This window comes from Syngnathus acus, chromosome 9 (genome assembly GCF_901709675.1).
Source record: "Syngnathus acus chromosome 9, fSynAcu1.2, whole genome shotgun sequence".
Classification (NCBI taxonomy): Eukaryota; Metazoa; Chordata; class Actinopteri; order Syngnathiformes; family Syngnathidae; genus Syngnathus; species Syngnathus acus.
In genome coordinates, this window is record NC_051094.1 from 14,167,046 (window position 1) to 14,184,512 (window position 17,467).

A 17,467-nucleotide genomic window follows, 5' to 3' on the forward strand; every position below is an offset into this window, starting at 1 on the left:
ATCACCTGATCTTAAATTCCCAGGAGGGCAAGGAAAAACTCAAAACTAATTTTAGGGGAAATGAGAAACCTTGAGAAGAGACCACAGATGGGAGGATCCCTCTTCCAGGATGACAAGGCTGCAATGGATGCAGAGAGGACACATAGTAGATGAAGCCTTGAAGCTTTCCATCCACGTGCTGCACAAAAAAGTAAAGCTTGTGAGGTTTCATACACACACTGTTGGCCAAAGCCTTTATGGTCAAAACTAGGTTTGGTATTTGATCTGTTTGATTATTTGGAAGTTAATGCCGTGGTATCAAATGAACTAATGATATGCTGCTGTTTATGATACTTACCTTACTTGAGTCAAAAAATGTTGGGAATTACTCACATCTCATGGATCTCCATTTCTTAAGCCTTAAGAATACACAACGCGTGTCGTCATTCGTCATCGTTTAATATTATACCACATAATTCCATGTGATTCAATACTTCTCCACATGATTCCACATTCATATTTTGTCATTCAGCATTTCTACACAAATTGCTTCATCTATTTTTACTGCAAAATGATAGGAATTGGCCTCGCTTTTGGAGGAGAGTTTAAATCATTGTGGGGCTCAGATATGCCGTGTCAGGCCGCTTTTTGATTGGTTAGCTTTTTCCGGTGCAGAGCACAGGGCTGAATCGCCACACAAGCGCAAGAAGAAGAAAAAAAAAAAAAAAAAAGTCTTGCTTGCTTCTTATTGGTCTTACTAACAAGTCTTGACAAATATGGGGCAAAATCCTAAACATGATTATGAAAACCTGAACAATACTAAACCCTAAACACTGATAAAAACTAAGCAACTCGCCTCGAATATGAATTTAATGTATTTACTCGGGGTTTAAATCGCGGGTTTTGTCACGATGCGATATCATATCGATACAAAGAACCACGATACGATACGATATTTGCCGATATCTTAAAGCCTGCTGTGATTCATTCACGATACATCACGATATAGTGCTCCACGATCGATATATATATATTTTTTTTAAATAAAAAATATAGAACAATATCCTGATTTATAACAATTCATACGCAAAATCAACAAGGTACTGCAAACTCTTTATTTAGGAAATTACAAGAGTATTGTAGTATACAAAGTGCTTATTTTAACACTGAACTTTATCAAATTCCTATATTTTTCCTCATATAAGTAAAGAAAAATGAATATTCTTTCTTTTTTTGTAATACCATTAACTTTAAAGTGCATTACTGAACTATTTATTTACAATAATTTTAATTGTCCGTTGAGCCATCTTTTCTTTGGAATCCAAAGTGCTTCCAAACGAATGACTTGAAGCCCAAAGGGGAGCGAATTTCCTCATCTTCTTGGACACTAGCCATAGCACCAGCCCAGGAGCCGCGTAGTTGTCGGCTCCCCTTTCACGTGCCTGCTCTGCTCAGTGCTCACAACACAGCACGCCGCGTACTGCTCCCGGAAAGAGGAAGCAAGCAACAATGAACTGGATTTCAAAATAAAGTCGCGTCTAATGTCCGAGGTCAAACACGGCGATATAAATCGATGTTTACGTTTAGCATCGATGCCAATAAATCGTAGAGCATTATATCGATTAATCGATGTGTATTGATGAATCGTTACACCCCTAGTATTTACTAGGGATGCACCGAAATAAAAATTCTTGGCCGAAACCGAAAACCAAAAATGAGGAAACCAAGGCCGAAAACCGAAACACCGAAAGAAATTATTATGCCAGTTATTAGAACCACAGCATTTATGGCTACATGTGTACTAACCTCACTAAAATCAAGGCATTGCAATAAACCAGTTACAAAAGTATGAAAATATTTATTTAGCACCGACATTACAACAATGCACAATATAAATTAAAATTCAAAAATAAAATGAAATAAAAATAAAATGTTTAACTTGACCCCACTCATGTGTACATTAAATAATAATTTACAGGCTTATAACTGACTGGCCTGCTGAAAGACTGTAAAATTAAATATGTTCTCTTGGCAGAATCACTGGAGAACTTTCTTGCCTTTTCAAAAACGTTTGCCACAGACGGAGTGGGCGTGCTCGGTGTCAGTTTCCTTTTCTGTGTCGCCTTCTTCTCATATTCAGAATGGCGATCGGGATGTTTGGATTTCAGGTAATGAATTAAACCCGACGTGGAGAAACTTTTTGCAGATGCACCCCTCTTGAAATTTCAGCATTGCATGTTTTGCAAATCGCTATCCGTGGGTCTTTCTCTGAGATAGTGAAATCAGTCCACACCGCAGACATGCTGGCTCTTATCCCGTTTTCCCGCGTGCTGGCTGCGCTGTTTGCTCACGTCATCACAAGTTTCGGCCGTGTTGTTTCGGTGATTTAGGTCTTTCGGCCAAAAACCGAAAATGCACTTTTGGGTCATTTTCGGCCGAAAATTTTCGGTGGCCGAATTTTCGGTGCATCCCTAGTATTTACTGTTAAAAACCACAACCAAAACCAAAATTAACACCATGTATAATAAAAACTACAAAGATATCATCATCGATGCAAAAACTCATGAAGTCTGCTCAAATAGAAGGCGAAACCTTCACAGATCTTTGCTCATCTCCCCAACACACTCAAACCTTTCAATAGAGACTCTTTGACAAGTGACTGAGCAGGCAACAGGGTTAGGTGTGGGCTACTGTGTGCTTGATTAAGCTTACCCTCTGTCTGAATTTTTGGCCACAAACTGAGCATGAAAAAGGTATCTCGCCAGTGTGGACTCTTGAGTGACTTTTTAAGTTTCCCTTCTGAGAGAATTTTTGGCCACACACTGAGCATGAAAAAGGTTTCTCACCAGTGTGGATTCTTGTATGAAGTGTTAGAGCTCCCTTCACTGTGAATTTTTGGTTACAAATCAAGCATGGAAATGGTTTCTCGCCAGCGTGGGCTCTTGTGTGCCTTTTCAAATTTCCTATCTGTCTGAAATGTTGGCCACAAATTGGGCATGAAAAAGGTTTCTCACCAGTGTGGATTCTTGAGTGCATTTGTAAATGTCCACTCTGTCTGAATGTTTGGCCACAAACTGAGCATGAAAAATTTTTTTCACCAGTATGGATTCTTGCATGAAGTGTTAGACCTCCCTTAAATGAGAATCTTTGGTTACAAATCGAGCATGAAAATGGTTTCTCGCCAGTATGGGTTCTTGTATGAATTGTTAGACTTGCCTTCACTGAAAATCTTTGGCTACAAACTGAGCATGAAAAAGGTTTCTCGCCAGTGTGGATTCTTGTGTGCGTTTTTAAGACGTTCTTATAAGAGAATTTTTGGCCACAAACTGAGCATGAAAAAGGTTTCTCACCAGTATGGACTCTTGTGTGCGCATTTAAATGTCCCCTCTGACCGAATGTTTTGCCACAAACTGAGCAGGAAAAGTTTTTCTTTCTTGTGTGCATTTTCAAGTGTTGTTTCAAAACACTGTTATTAGCAAAACACTTCCCACACTGAGAACATTGCCTGTGTTTGTTTTGAGACTCATCATCACCAGCAGCAGCAAGAGGAACATGTGACGACACATCTAATCTATCTAATGGTGGAGCTACTTGTGATCCTCCACAGTGGTCTCCATCACTTTCTCTGGTCATTGTTTGACTTGAGCTGCAGCTTGGAGGCACCGCCCCTTTGCTCACCTCCTGTTGACCCTCATCTAAACCCTTCACAGGAACACCAGTCAATGGTATCTTGCCGGTATCCTCCTCCTCCTCCTCCTTTTTAATGTCCCAGGACTCCTCAGCCTCCTCTTTACTACAAGGCCGCTCCGGCTCTTCCTCTTTTATGGTGCAAAGAAACTTCTGCTCCATTTGTTCATTGAAGTGATGGACCTCTTTGCCCACATCTTCCTCTTTAATGCGAGTGCGCTCTGGCTTCTGCCGCTTCGGACGAGTAGCTTTACTGATGTCTGCAAGACAAGACAAGACAAACACATATGAAAGTTACAGATGAAGAGAAGCTGGTCAAACCTATACAAGGACTTTTTCAATCTGCCTATCTATCACACATGATTTTGATCAAATTCTACTAAAAGTAAACACTGGGAGAGGATTCATAATAGAAACTAGACGTGTACTAACCTGCTCTGCACAACACAACATAAGGCTGCAGACAAAGATGTTCTTGTTGTGGACGACTACGGTCTTTTTCCTCCACGTACTTTGCTGTGGTACTTGCAGACATTTTCACACTGCAATCACAACACTTGTTCAACGATGTTTGGCTAACAAAGGTGCCTTTTGGGCAGCGCCGAGAGAGTTATTTGTTGAAGTAATTGAATATATAAGTTGTCCCTTATTCACGCAATAGTATTTTGTGTTGCGCTAGATGGTTTGGCAAGAAAATAAACTTAAAATAAACAAAAGACAGTCTAGTTGCATTGTTCCACAACACCTATGTACCTAGGAATTTCTAACAAAATGAAAATAGGAGGCATAAATCATGGTCAAATTGTTGAATGTGAAGAGAGAGCAACACCTGTGTGTACATATTTTGTTAGGTTAGACAAACTCACATACTTTCTCATGTTCATATGTGTAAATTCGCTTTTTTGTTTACATAGTATATATACAAAAATCGCAAAAATGGATATTCCAAACAGGTTTTTTGAAAACAAATGCATTTATTAACAGCATTAAAAAAAAAAAAAAATTCACTAAAAAACTGCTATCAGTGATTTTCATAAAATACGACACTGTTATTATGAATAACAGTCTCCATCACTTCAGTGCCTGCAGGTCAGATTAATGAAAGATGTTTATCTTATGAGACCACATCAAACGGCAAACATTCTGACCAAATATATCATCTTGAAGAATCGGTGAAAGCATACATCCAAATAAAGTAATCAAAACGGCAACACGGTGAGGGGTATCTGAACATCAGAGCAGAGTTTTAACTCACAAACACCTGGTAACAGAGGTGAGGAAATGGGAAACACTTCCTTAAAGTAAGCCTTAAGAACTTTACAGGTTAAGATTAGTCGCAAACAGGTGGCGCATCAATGTCCTTGAGCATCCTGCATTGTTTGAAAATGAGAATGGTCGCTAGTTTCAATCCCTGCTATGTGTACAAATCATATTCAAAATGCATTTTTTTACAACAAACTTGAGAGCCTCCCCTTCATTTTCAGTGGGAACAGTGTTGTTGGTCTCCCTTTTTTGCTAGTGCGTCATAGTCTGGAGTCAAATTTGTTGTGGCAATTCTGAGGAGAGATCCGAGGTGTTGGTCCGTTTACCTCGATCTGTGACGGGTTGATGTTGATGCTCATGTGGCTGAACGTCACGTCGGTCGAGCCAAATTGGCCACTCTTTTTTAAACACTCGGCACTGTGTCCACCTTGCTTTTCCTTGGGCGACTCATTTTAATAGAAGGATTCCAGGGGAAGGTTTGTGGGTGGCTTTAGCGTAAAACTGTATCTGAAAGCTCAGCGCCCGAATTACAAGAATGCTGTCGTCACAGCCCACGCTCTAAATTCGGGACTGATACAAATAGAGTGCGCCATGTCCGTACTACTGAGTACGTACACGCACTTGTGAGTGTGCACCGAGCTTTCTGACACGGCTTCCGGTAGTAAATGCGCAGGCGAGCGGTTCCCCATCTACTGGGGAAACGCAGTCATTGCATGCAAAATGACAAAAGAAAATGTTTAATAATACAATTTATTCAGGGTTGGCGGGCCGGATTAAACGGTCCCGTGGGCCGGATGTGGCCCGCGGGCCGTACTTTGCCCACACCTGATCTAGAGGGTGGGGGTTGTTGTTTTTTCATCTGCTGTAATGCCACGTGTACTGACCGCCATTAAACAACTCAAGATCTTGCCAATAACGAACCAACTGTAACTCTACATCATTGTTTTTCTTGTTCAGCGACGTACATCTCAAACAACACGCAATGGATGTCAACTTCAACTTGAGTTGTTTACAACGAGAACTTAAACTGACCCAGTACACGAAACGACAGATCGGACCTGTTTTAGCAAACGTGATTACGCGTTACCATCTCGTGGCATTGAGATTTAAAATCGGGACCATGCCTGCCTGCAATCATCACTGCTAAGCCTCGACATTGAGTTTTTTCACAGTACAGTATTACTATTGGTACAGGCAAGAACCAGCACGTGATGATAGCTCATTTGAGAGCGAACATTCGTCGAGGTTAATCAAGTTAGATATCATAAAGTTAGCACTGTGGTAGCTACCATGCTAATGAAAGCGGACTGCACTTTTGTACTGCAACCAAACCGTACAACAAATAACGATGCTAACATGATAACTTAGGTCCATCGTCGTAACATACCTCTTTCGTCGTTGCGGTGGTCGTGTAGCTAATGTTGCTGATTCACCACATAAGTTGCGTGTTTGTCTGATGCAGCCGAATGGAAGGCGATACGCTTCCGTTTGAGTTTTTAGACCGAGCGCGGTTTTGTTGTCGTAGGTTGACTTCCTGCACGTAATGATGACGTAATTTGAGAGAGGTCCAGGTGTTGTAGTGTTGGCTCGTGGGTGAACGTTTCGTTCAAAAGAACGAATCTTTTCAGTGACCAAGAGTGAACAAATCTCTTCCGAAAGTGATTCGTTCGTTTTTCAGTTCATATGACTTCAACCAGTAGGTGTCGATAATGCACAGTGAAGCTGGTGGCACCTCGCTGTAAAACAAAACGAAGGAGAAAATGACGTACCTTCCTCGTTCACGAACGAGTCGTAAATTGCCTAAACACTATAGCAATGTCAAAAGTGCTCATTTAAGAAAAAGCCACACACGTTTTGTGATGAAATCTTTCATAACGAGAATGATTTGAGTGATTTGAATGAATGAATGAATGAATGAATGAATGAATGATTGAGAAGAAATTTCACTTCTGAAGGCTCCTTTTGTCCCAAGCAAAGTGACAGGTGGTGGGAGGGGGGATTAAAAAAAAAAAAAAATTAACAGGAACTCTATAAAAATGTCAACCCGTGAGAATTTGTGCCCCCCTCCCATTTTAAGAACGGTGAGTCCTGGACATCGACTGGCTTTATTTCTGTCTTCCTGTTCAGGTAGTGTAGCAAATTTGAACAGGTTACCTCATTCCTAGCCCAAATTACAGGAGGGGAACAAACCCTCATAGCGGCCCCGTGAGGATATGTCCCCTAAAACTAAAACAACAAATGAAAAAAGCTCAACAGTCTTAATTAGAATCCTATTTTAAAACGATGTAATATAAATAAGAAGCAGAATATGAGGTTGAGACTTCAATATGATTACTGTAAACGACTCTTTAATGCATCTCAAGTACATGTTAAAGTGTTATTACTAAGGAAAAGTAACAAAAACACAGTTGAAGATAAATGGGGGATATTCAACACAATTTTTTTTTTCATTTTATTGATCCACGTGAACATGAAAAGCTGAACAAAACAAAACCCTAAACAGACACTAATAAAAACTAAGCAACTTGTCCTGAATATGAGTTAAAACTAATTGCAGTTAAAAACCACAACTAAAACCAAAATAAACATCAAGTATAGTAAAAAATACAGAACTTTTATCATCCTGAGGCTGGTTAACTATATTTTCAATTTCATTACTGGAACTAAAATATGAACTTCTCACCGTAGTAAAGAAAAGGAGTTCAGCATCTCAATCAAAAGGTACATACTAGAATAGAATTATCATTGATGCATAAACTCAAAGTCTATTTGAACTTCATGGATCATTGCTCATCTCCCCAAGACACTCAAAATTCTAGAGACTCTTTGGCAAGTGACTGAGAAGGCAAAAGGGTTTAGGTGTGGGCACCTGTGTGCCTGATTAAGCTTAGCCTGTGAGAGAATCTTTGGCCACAAACAGACCATGAAAAAGGTTTCTCGCCAGTGTGGATTCTTGAATGATGTGTTAGACTTCGCTTCGCTGAAAATCTTTGGCCACAAACTGAGCATGAAAAAGGTTTCTCACCAGTGTGGATTCTTGTGTGCATTATTAAATGTCCCCTCTGTGCGAATGTTTGAGTATAAACTGAGCATGAAAAAGGTTTCTCGCCAGTGTGGATTGTTGAGTGACTTTTTAAGGTTCCCTTGTGAGAGAATTTATGGCCACAAACTTAGCAGGAATAAAGTTTCTCGTCAGTGTGGACTCTTGAGTGGCTTTTTAAGGCTTCCTTCACGGAAAATCTTTGGCCACAAACTGAGCATGAAAAAGGTTTCTCGCCAGTGTGGGTTCTTGTGTGACTTTCTAAGTTTTGCTTGTGACTGAATTTTTGGCCACAAACCGAGCATGAAAAAGGTTTCTCGCCAGTGTGGATTCTTGTGTGCGTTTTTAAGGTTCCCTTCTCTGAGAATTTCTGGCCACAAACTGAGCATGAAAAAGGTTTCTCGCCAGTGTGGATTCTTGTGTGCGTTTTTAAGGTTCCCTTCTCTGAGAATTTCTGGCCACAAACTGAGCATGAAAAAGGTTTCTCACCAGTGTGACTTTTTGTATGAGTTTTCAAGGATGCCTTATAAGAGAATTTTTGGCCACAAACTGAGCAGGAAAAAGGTTTCTCGCCAGTGTGGGTTCTTGTGTGACTTTTTAAGTTTTGCTTTTGACTGAATTTCTGGCCACAAACTGAGCATGAAAAAGGTTTCTCACCAGTGTGGATTCTTGTATGAAGTGTTAGACTTTGCTTCACTGAAAATGTTTGGCCACAAACTGAGCATGAAAAAGGTTTCTCACCAGTGTGACTTCTTGTATGAGTTTTCAAGGATGCCTTATAAGAGAATTTTTGGCCACAAACTGAGCAGGAAAAAGTTTTCTCGCCAGTGTGGGTTCTTGTGTGCCTTTTCAAGTTTTGCTTTTGACTGAATTTCTGGCCACAAACTGAGCATGAAAAAGGTTTCTCACCAGTGTGACTTTTTGTATGAGTTTTCAATGATGCCTTACAAGAGAATTTTTGGCCACAAACTGAGCAGGAAAAAGGTTTCTCGCCAGTGTGGGTTCTTGTGTGCCTTTTTAAGTTTTGCTTTTGACTGAATTTCTGGCCACAAACTGAGCATGAAAAAGGTTTCTCACCAGCGTGGATTTTTGTGTGCTCATTTAAATGTCCCCTGTGACCGAATTTCTGGCCACAAACTGAGCATGAAAAAGGTTTCTCACCAGTGTGGATTCTTGTATGAAGTGTTAGACTTTGCTTCACTGAAAATGTTTGGCCACAAACTGAGCATGAAAAAGGTTTCTCACCAGTGTGACTTCTTGTATGAATTTTCAAGTATCCCTTAGAAGAGAATTTTTGGCCACAAACTGAGCATGAAAAAGGTTTCTCGCCAGTGTGGATTCTTGTATGAATTTTTAAGGTAAACTTCATTGAAAATCTTTGGCCACAAACTGAGCATGAAAAAGGTTTCTCGCCAGTGTGGACTCTTGTATGAGTTTTCAAGTGTCCCTTCTGAAAGAATTTTTGGCCACAAACTGAGCAGGAAAAAGGTCTCTCGCGAGTGTGCATTTTCATGTGTTGTTTCAAAACACTGTTATTAGCACAACATTTCCCACACTGAGAACATTGCCTGTGTTTGTTGTGAGACTCATCACCAGCAGCAGCAGCAGCAGGAACATGTGACGACACATTTAATCTATCTAATGGTGGAGCTGCTCGTGATCCTCCACAGTGGTCTCCATCACCTTCTCTGGTCATTGATTGACTTGAGCTGCAGCTTGGAGGCACCGCCCCTCCGCTCACCTCCTGTTGACCCTCATCTAAACTCTTCACAGGAACACCAGTCAATGGTATCTTGCAGGTATCCTCCTCCTCCTCCTTTTTAATGTCCCAGGACTCCTCAGCCTCCTCTTTACTACAAGGCCGCTCCGGCTCTTCCTCCTCTTTTATGGTGCAAAGAAACTTCTGCTCCATTTGTTCATTGAAGTGATGGACCTCTTTGCCCACATCTTCCTCTTTAATGCAAGTGCGCTCCGGCCGCTTAGGACGAATAGCTTCACTGATGTCTGCAAGACAAGACAAACACAAATGGAAGTTACAGTTGAAGAGAAACTGGTCAATCCTATACAAGGACTTTTTCAATCTGCCTATCACACATGATTTTGATCAAATTCTACTCAAAATAAACACTGGGAGAGGATTCATAATAGAAACTAGACGTGTACTAACCTGCTCTGCGCAACACAACATAAGGCTGCAGCCAAAGATGTTCCTGTTGTCGACGACTACTGTCCTTTTCCTTCACGTACTTTGCTGTGGTCCTTGCAGACATTTTCACACTGCAATCACAACACTTGTTCAACGATGTTTGGCTAACAAAGGTGCCTTTTGGGCAGCGCCGAGAGAGTTATTTGCCAAAGTAATTGAATATTAACACCAGTGTGGATTACACACTGTATTTTTGCAATAGTATTTTGTGTTGTACTAGATCAGGGGTGTCAAACTCATTTCACATTGTGGGCCACACATGGCCTCGGTAGATGTCAAGTGGGCCGGACCGTTACAATTATACCATACTCTGCAAAATTAACCAAAATATCATGTCTTTCCTTTTTTTGGTGTAAAGAAGCACAAGAACAGGAGGAAAATGTTGAAATTTAACGAACATTCCTTCTACTAATCATTTCATGAAACACCTCAGATTTCCTTAGACAAATGTCTAAAATGTCTTTGGCTGTTGTGGTGTCCATCATTGGCACCAACTCACGAAACTCTTGAGTAACAGTCAATGTCTCTTCAACTCCACAAATAAATAAGGTCAGTTGTGCCACGTCTGTGATGTCAGCGCTCTCGTCAATTGCAACGGAAAATGCGATATATGACTTTTTTCACTTTTAAATTATCCTGCGGGCCTGATCAAATCTCCGGTCCGCAGGCCGTATGTTTGACACCACTATCTAGCAGCTAGATAGTTTGGCAAGAAAGTAAACTTAGCAAAAAGACAGTCTGTTAGTGGTGCTCACTCTAACTTATTTTGCAAGAACCACACGGGAGACAGTATGCCCTTTTAAACACTTGCAAGTGGAGAGTCATTCGTTGCTGCGCATACAGTGATGATCGAATGAGGTCTGACTCAGGCCTCTTGCGAGAGCATTTTTATTGAGAGAAACAGGGTGGGGGTGAAACCCCTGGCCTCTGATCAAATCATAGCAGGGGGTGTTTTACGATGTTGTGTAAACAGAACAACTTTGATTGTGTCCTCTGCAGCTGGTCAATGAGTTCAAAGCATCTTAGCACTTTGTTCTGCTGCTTTGTTAAGAAAGGACATGTTTGATTAATTATTACAAGTTACATTCCAACATAAGCACAGGATGAAACCAATCTCTCAACCCTAACAAGGTCTAGTTGCATTGTTCCACAACGCCTAAGTACCTAGCAAAATGAAAATAGGAGGCATAAATCATGCCCAAATCGTTGAATGTGAAGGGAGAGCAACACCTATGTGTACATATTAGGTTAGACAAACTCATATACTTTTTCATGTTCATATATGTGTAAATTCTCTTATTATTTTATATATCATATGTATAAGAACAGCCTTTTGCTTTGTTGTTTCATCAGTTGTAGTACCACGTGTACTGACCGCCATTAAACAACCCAAAATCTTGCCAATAACGAACCAACTGTAACTCTGCATCTTTGTTTGTTCAACGACGGACATCTCAAACAACACGCAACAGATGTCAACTTCAACTTTTTTTGTTTATAACGTGAACTTAAACTGAACCAATACACGAAACGACAGATCGGACCTGTTTTAGCAAACGTAATTACGCGTTACCATCTGGTGGCATTGAGATTTAAAATCGGGAGCATGCCTGCCTGCAACCATCACTGCTAAGCCTCGACTTTGAGTTTTTCCACAGTACAGTATTACTCTTGGTACAGGCAAGAACCGGCATGTGATGATGGCTCATTTGAGATCGAACATTCGTCGAGGATAATCAGCTAATAGCTACCATGCTAATGAAATCGGCCCGCACCTCTGTACTGCAACCAAGCAGTACAACAAATAACGTTGCAAACATGATAACTTAGGTCCATTGTCGTAACTTACCTCTTTCGTCGTTGCGGTCGTCGTGTAGCTGATGTTACTGATTCACCACATAAGTTGCGTGTTTATCTGATGCAGCCGAATGGAAGGCGATACGCTTCTGTTTGAGTTTTCAGACCAAGCGCCGTTTTGTTGTCGTCGCTTTACTTCCTGCTACGTAATGATGATCAAAGTCAAAGTCTGCTTTATTGTCAATTTCTTCACATGCCAAGACACACAAAGAAATCGAAATTACGTTCCCACTATTCCACGGTGACAAGACATAGTACACAATATACATACAAGTGAACAACACAAACAAATAAAAACAAGAAGGCACAAACAATGAATAAATAAGAGTGATGAATAAATAAGAAATAAACAAATAACATAATAAATAAGAGGAGCAAAAATGGAGCAAGTGTGCATACAGCAGACAGTCAGAATAGAGCGCAAAAGTACAGGACGCTACGCAGAAGGGGGGAGAGAGTTCAGGATCCTAACAGCCTGGAGTATGAAGCTGTTGGTGAGTCTGGTGGTGCGGGAGCGCAGGCTCCTGTACCTCTTCCCAGAGGGCAGAAGATCAAACAAAGAGTGAGCGGGGTGACTCACATCACTCACAATCGCGGTCGCCTTGCAGGTGAGATGGGAGATGTAAATGTCCTTCAGGGAGGGGAGTGAAGCACCAATAATCTTACCAGCCGTGTTCACTATGCGCTGCCGGGCCTTCATGTTGTATTCAGTGCAGCTACCACCCCAAACAACGATACAACTGGAGAGGACGCTCTCAATGGTGCCACGGTAGAATGTAGTCATGACGGCCGGAGGAGCACTTGCTCGCCTGAGTTTCCGCAGGAAGTACAGGCGGCGCTGAGCTTTCTTCGCCAGTGATGCGGTGTTGGTGGACCAGGAGAGATCCTCACTGATGTGCACCCCCAGGAACCTGGTGCTGCTCACTCTCTCCACCACAGCACCGTCAATGGTCAGCGGCAGGTGTTGGGTGAGACCCTTCCGGAAGTCAACAACAATCTCCTTGGTCTTGTTGACGTTCAGCAGGAGGTTGTTGTCCCTGCACCACGTGGTCAGAAGGTCAACCTCCAACCTGTATTGAGTCTCGTCGCCCTTGGTGATGAGACCCACCAGAGTCGTGTCGTCAGCAAATTTCACTATGCGGTTGTTGCTCTAGGTTGCAGTGCAGTCATGCCACAGCAGGGTGAAGAGCAGCGGACTGAGCACGCAGCCTTGGGGGGGCCCCGTGCTCAGCGTGATGCTGGCGGAGATTTTGTCGCCAACACGTACCACCTGAGGCCTCTGACAGAGGAAGTCCAGTTGCCAGTTGCAGAGGTAGGTACTGAGGACCAGCTTGTCGAGTTTGCAGATGAGTCGTTGTGGCACAATGGTGTTGAAGGCAGAACTGAAGTCCACAAACAGCAATCTCATATACGAGTCCCTTCTCTCTAGGTGGGTGAGGGCCGAGTGGAGGGCAGAGCAGATGGCATCCTCAGAGGATCGTTTGGCTCGATACGCAAACTGGAAGAGGTCTATGGTGGGGGGGAGAATGGATCTGATGTGCTCCATGACAAGCCGCTCAAAGCACTTCATGATGATGGGCGTCAGTGCCACGGGGCGGTAGTCATTGAAGCAGGACGGAGCAGGTTTCTTCGGCACAGGTACGATGGTGGCAGCCTTGAAACACGAAGGGACGATGGCCTGCTGCAGGGAAATGTTAAAGATCTCCGTGATGACACCCGTCAGCTCCCCAGCGCAGTCCTTCAGCGCTCGACCTGGGATGTTGTCAGGGCCCGCCGCCTTACGGGTGTTGATAGCGACAAGCGCCCTCCTCACGCTATCGGCAGAGAGGCACAGGGGCTGCTCGTGTGGAGCGGGAGGGGTCTTCAGTGGGCAAGTGCTGTTCTGAGCGTCGAAGCGAGCAAAGAAGCGGTTGAGATCGTTGAGTAGACGGATGTCGCCCTCACAGCTCTGCGGCGCGGGCTTGTAGTCCGTGATGGTCTGAATGCCCTGCCAAAGGCTCCGTGCGTCCCTTCTGTCCTTGAAGTGGGCAGTAATCTTGCAAGAGAACGCCCTTTTCGCTTCCTTGATGCCCCGGGACAGGTCGGCCCTCGCTGTCCTCAAGCCAGCCTCATCCCCCGATGATGTCATTTAATGTTGTTGTTGCCCAGCAAACAAACCAACATTGCGTGCAAAAAAAACAAAAAAAAACAATTTTGTCCACGTTTTCCAAAAAATAAAAAACCCAACTCGAATAGATTTTAAGAGCATACTCACGTGCGTTTGTCGTGCGTGTTGTTTCACACTAGTGTTAACTAGCCAGAAAGCTTTCAGCCGCTTGTGCCACATAAAAGTTAAGCTTGTGAGGTTTCATACGCACACTGGCGGCCAAAACATTCATTGTCAAAACTAGGTCTGGTAGTTGATCTGTTTGATTATTTTGAGGTTAGTGCCGTGGTATCAAATTAACTAAATTAGGTCTGGTATTTGATCTGTTTGATTATTTTATAGTTAATACCGTGGTATCAAATGAACTCATGATATGCAGTTTATGATCAAATCAAATTGATCTTTATTTGCCACGTTTGAGCATGCCAAACAAGGAATTTGACTCCGGTCCGGTACAGCTTGATCTCTGTACAACATTTAGGTAGCTAACAACATTCAGGACAACATGTGCAAAAATGGACAATTATTCTCAAACATCCCCTGATCTCAAACTCCCAGGAGGGCAAGGAAAAACTCAAAACTCCTACTAGGGGAAATGAGAAACCTTGAGAAGAGACCACAGATGGGAGGATCCCTCTTCCAGGATGACCAGGCTGCAATGGATGCAGAGAGGACACATAGTACACTTAATATGGACAATCCAAAGGTAAAGCATCAAGAGCAGGATGTTATTGCACAGTAATGACTTTATGAGTGGTGTGAGTTCATCAGAGTGACAGTCTGGGGGAAGAAGCTGTCTCTGTGTCTGCTGGTTTTGGCGTACAGTGCTCTGTAACGCCGTCCATAGGGGAGTACTTCAAACAGACTGCAACCTGGGTGAGAAGGGTCTGTAGCCATGTTACTTGCATGTTTCCTGGTCCTGGATGGGTACAAGTCCTGGATAGATGGGAGGTTGATTCCAATTATCTTTTCTGCAGCCCTGATTGTCCGTTGCAGTCTGTGCGTGTCTTGTTTGGCAGCCGATCCAAACCAGACAGTGATGGAGGTGCAGAGGATAGACTGGATGATGGCAGTGTAGAAGGTCTTCGGCAGCTCCTGTAGCAGGTTGAACTTCCTGAGCTGTCTCAGAAAGTACAGCCTCTGCTGGGCCTTCTTCCGGACAGAGTCTATGTGGCTGGTCCATTTCAGGTCCCGAGAGATTGTGGATCCCAGGAACTTAAAGGTGTCTTTGGAGAGAATAGTATTACTGCGGATAGTGAGGGGTGAAAGTGGTGAAGGGTCTCGCCTGAAGTCCACTGTCATCTCCACGGTCTTGAGCGGGTTCAGCTCCAGGTGGTTTTGGCTGCATCAGTGGACCAGCCGCTCTACCTCCTGTCTGTACGAAGTATCGTCACCGTCCCGGATCAGTCCGATGAGAGTGGTGTCGTCTGCATTTCAGGAGCTTCACAGAAGAGCCGCCTGAAGAGCAATTGTTAGTGTAGAGCGAGAAGAGCAGTGAGGAGAGGACGCACCCTTGGGGGGCGCCAGTATTGGTGGTCCGGGTATCGGATGTGATGGTCCCCAGCCTCACATGCTGTCTCCTGTTGGTCAGGAAGCTGGTGATCCACTGACAGGTGGAGGCAGGCACCGCGAGCTGGATGAGCTTCTGGTGGAGGATGTCAGGAGCGATGGTGTTGAACGCCGAGCTGCAGTCCACAACAGGATCCTGCCGTACGTCCCTGGGGTGTCCAGGTGGTGCAGAATGTAGTGCAGCCCCATGTTGACCGCATCGTCCACCGACCTGTTTGCCCGGTAGGCAAACTGCAGGGGGTCGAGCAGGGGGCCCGTGATGAGCTTCAGTTTGTTCAGTACTAACCTCTTGAAGGATTTCATGACCTACAGATGTCAGGGCGACAGGTCTATAGTCATTCAAACCTGTGATGGCTGGCTTCTTGGCCACCGGTACGATGATGGAGCTCTTGAAGCACGAGGGCACCTCACACAGCTCCAGGGAAAGGTTGAAGATCCGTGCAAAGGTGGGTGCCAGCTGTTCCGCACAGACTTTCAGGCTTGAGGGTGTCACGCCGTCTGGGCCTGGTGCCTTCCTGACCTTTTGTCTCCGGAACATCTGACACACCTCCTCCTCGCGAGGAGTGCGGGCGCGGCTTCTGTAAGAGAGAGAGTAGGTGATGACGATAATGGAGGTGTGGACAGGGTTAATGATTTCAAGGCATTCCACATGCTTTCATATTTTGTCATTCAGCATTTCTACACAAATTGCTTCATTTAATTTCACTGCAAAATGAAAAGAATTGGCCTCATTTTTGTCGGAGAGTCTAAATCATTGTACAGCTCAGCTTTCTATTTCTCCCTATAGTTGTCTCTTTGCTTCAGATATGCCGTGTCAGGCCCCTTTTTGATTGGTTAGCTTTTTCCCGTGCAGAGAGCAGGGCTGAATCACCACACAAGCGCAAGAAAAAAAAAAAAGTCTTGCTTGACTTGAGCTGTAGCTTGGAGGCTCCACCCCTTTGCTCAACTCATGTTGACCCTCATCTAAACTCTTCACAGGAACACCAGTCAATGGTATCTTGCTGGTATCATCATCATCCTCCTCCTCCTCCATTTACAGTGAATGTTTTTCTTACAAAAAGAGTTTGAAGGCCCACATGCGGAAACACACAGGAGATAAACCTTTCACCTTGTCTGTTTGTGGCAAAAGCTTCATTCAAAAACAGTACATGCTTAAACATGCCACAAGACAGGAGAAAAACACGACGCTTGTACAATTTGCGGGAAAGGTTTGACCTTGAATCAGCAATTGAATGCGCACACGTGGACGCACTGGAAAAAAAGCGTTCAGTTGCTCTGAATGTGGCAAAAGCCTCACTCAAAAATAATTTATGGTCAGACATGAGGAAGCACACTGGGGGAAAACCTTTCATTTGCTCAATTTGCAGTAAAAGTGGGACTTCCAAGCACAGTTTGATTGCACTCATGTGAGGGCACACAGAGGAGAAACCCTTCACTTGTTCCCTTTTGTCTAAAGATACACGAGCAAGATAAATCTGAACATCCACTCAAGAAAACAGGAGAGAAACCCTTCAGCTGCTCAGAGTGTGGTAAAAAAAATGAACGCACACATGCAGACACACAAGAAGGAATAAATAATTATTACGCTACTTGTTACATAGATTATTCGGATAACTGCACTTTCCTTGAGAATTTATTTTCCAGACTTTTCATCTTTTACTGTAATTATGTTGAGAATTTACTTTTCAGACTTCGTTTCATCTTTTACTGTACTTACTTG

General features: G+C 43.2%; 3 protein-coding genes across 7 annotated transcripts in view; all 3 read right to left on the reverse strand.

The window, feature by feature from the left end:
* The window catches only part of LOC119127745 (gastrula zinc finger protein XlCGF8.2DB-like), a 235,055-nt gene that overhangs the window by 8,564 nt on the left and 209,024 nt on the right, over positions 1–17,467 (reverse strand). Inside the window, exons 1-3 of one of the 5 annotated variants that reach the window (XM_037259845.1) lie at positions 12,025–12,150; positions 4,099–4,208; positions 3,755–3,926 (exon numbers count right to left, since the gene is read on the reverse strand). The gene's annotated coding sequence lies outside the window, so the exon portion shown is untranslated. Of the gene's footprint in view, positions 1–3,754; positions 3,927–4,098; positions 4,209–6,316; positions 6,443–10,136; positions 10,247–12,024; positions 12,151–17,467 lie in introns of those variants that run through there. The other 4 variants (XM_037259844.1, XM_037259847.1, XM_037259846.1 and 1 more) reach the window with 4 other exon arrangements.
* LOC119127461 (zinc finger protein OZF-like) lies at positions 2,656–4,201 on the reverse strand. The gene is made up of 3 exons (XM_037259402.1): positions 4,099–4,201; positions 2,826–3,926; positions 2,656–2,717 (listed from the first exon to the last, which is right to left on the reverse strand). The coding sequence occupies exons 1-3, from the start codon at positions 4,199–4,201 to the stop codon at positions 2,656–2,658; spliced, it is 1,266 nt and encodes a 421-aa protein (XP_037115297.1).
* Positions 7,918–9,704, reverse strand: LOC119127736 (gastrula zinc finger protein XlCGF57.1-like). Its single transcript, XM_037259831.1, has one exon. It carries the CDS (start codon positions 9,663–9,665, stop codon positions 8,100–8,102), a length of 1,566 nt encoding a protein of 521 aa, XP_037115726.1. The 5' UTR covers positions 9,666–9,704; the 3' UTR covers positions 7,918–8,099.

Bases quoted from the DNA above. Each gene is read 5' to 3' on its own strand.
- LOC119127736 (XM_037259831.1), bottom strand. From the start codon at position 9,665: ATGACCAGAGAAGGTGATGGAGACCACTGTGGAGGATCACGAGCAGCT.
- LOC119127461 (XM_037259402.1), bottom strand. From the start codon at position 4,201: ATGTCTGCAAGTACCACAGCAAAGTACGTGGAGGAAAAAGACCGTAGT. The intron at 3,927-4,098 runs GTTAGTACACGT...CTTGTCTTGCAG, and splicing joins TGTTGTGTTGTGCAGAGCAG to ACATCAGTAAAGCTACTCGT. The intron at 2,718-2,825 runs GTGAGAAACCTT...TTTCATGCTCAG, and splicing joins TCATACAAGAATCCACACTG to TTTGTGGCCAAAAATTCAGA.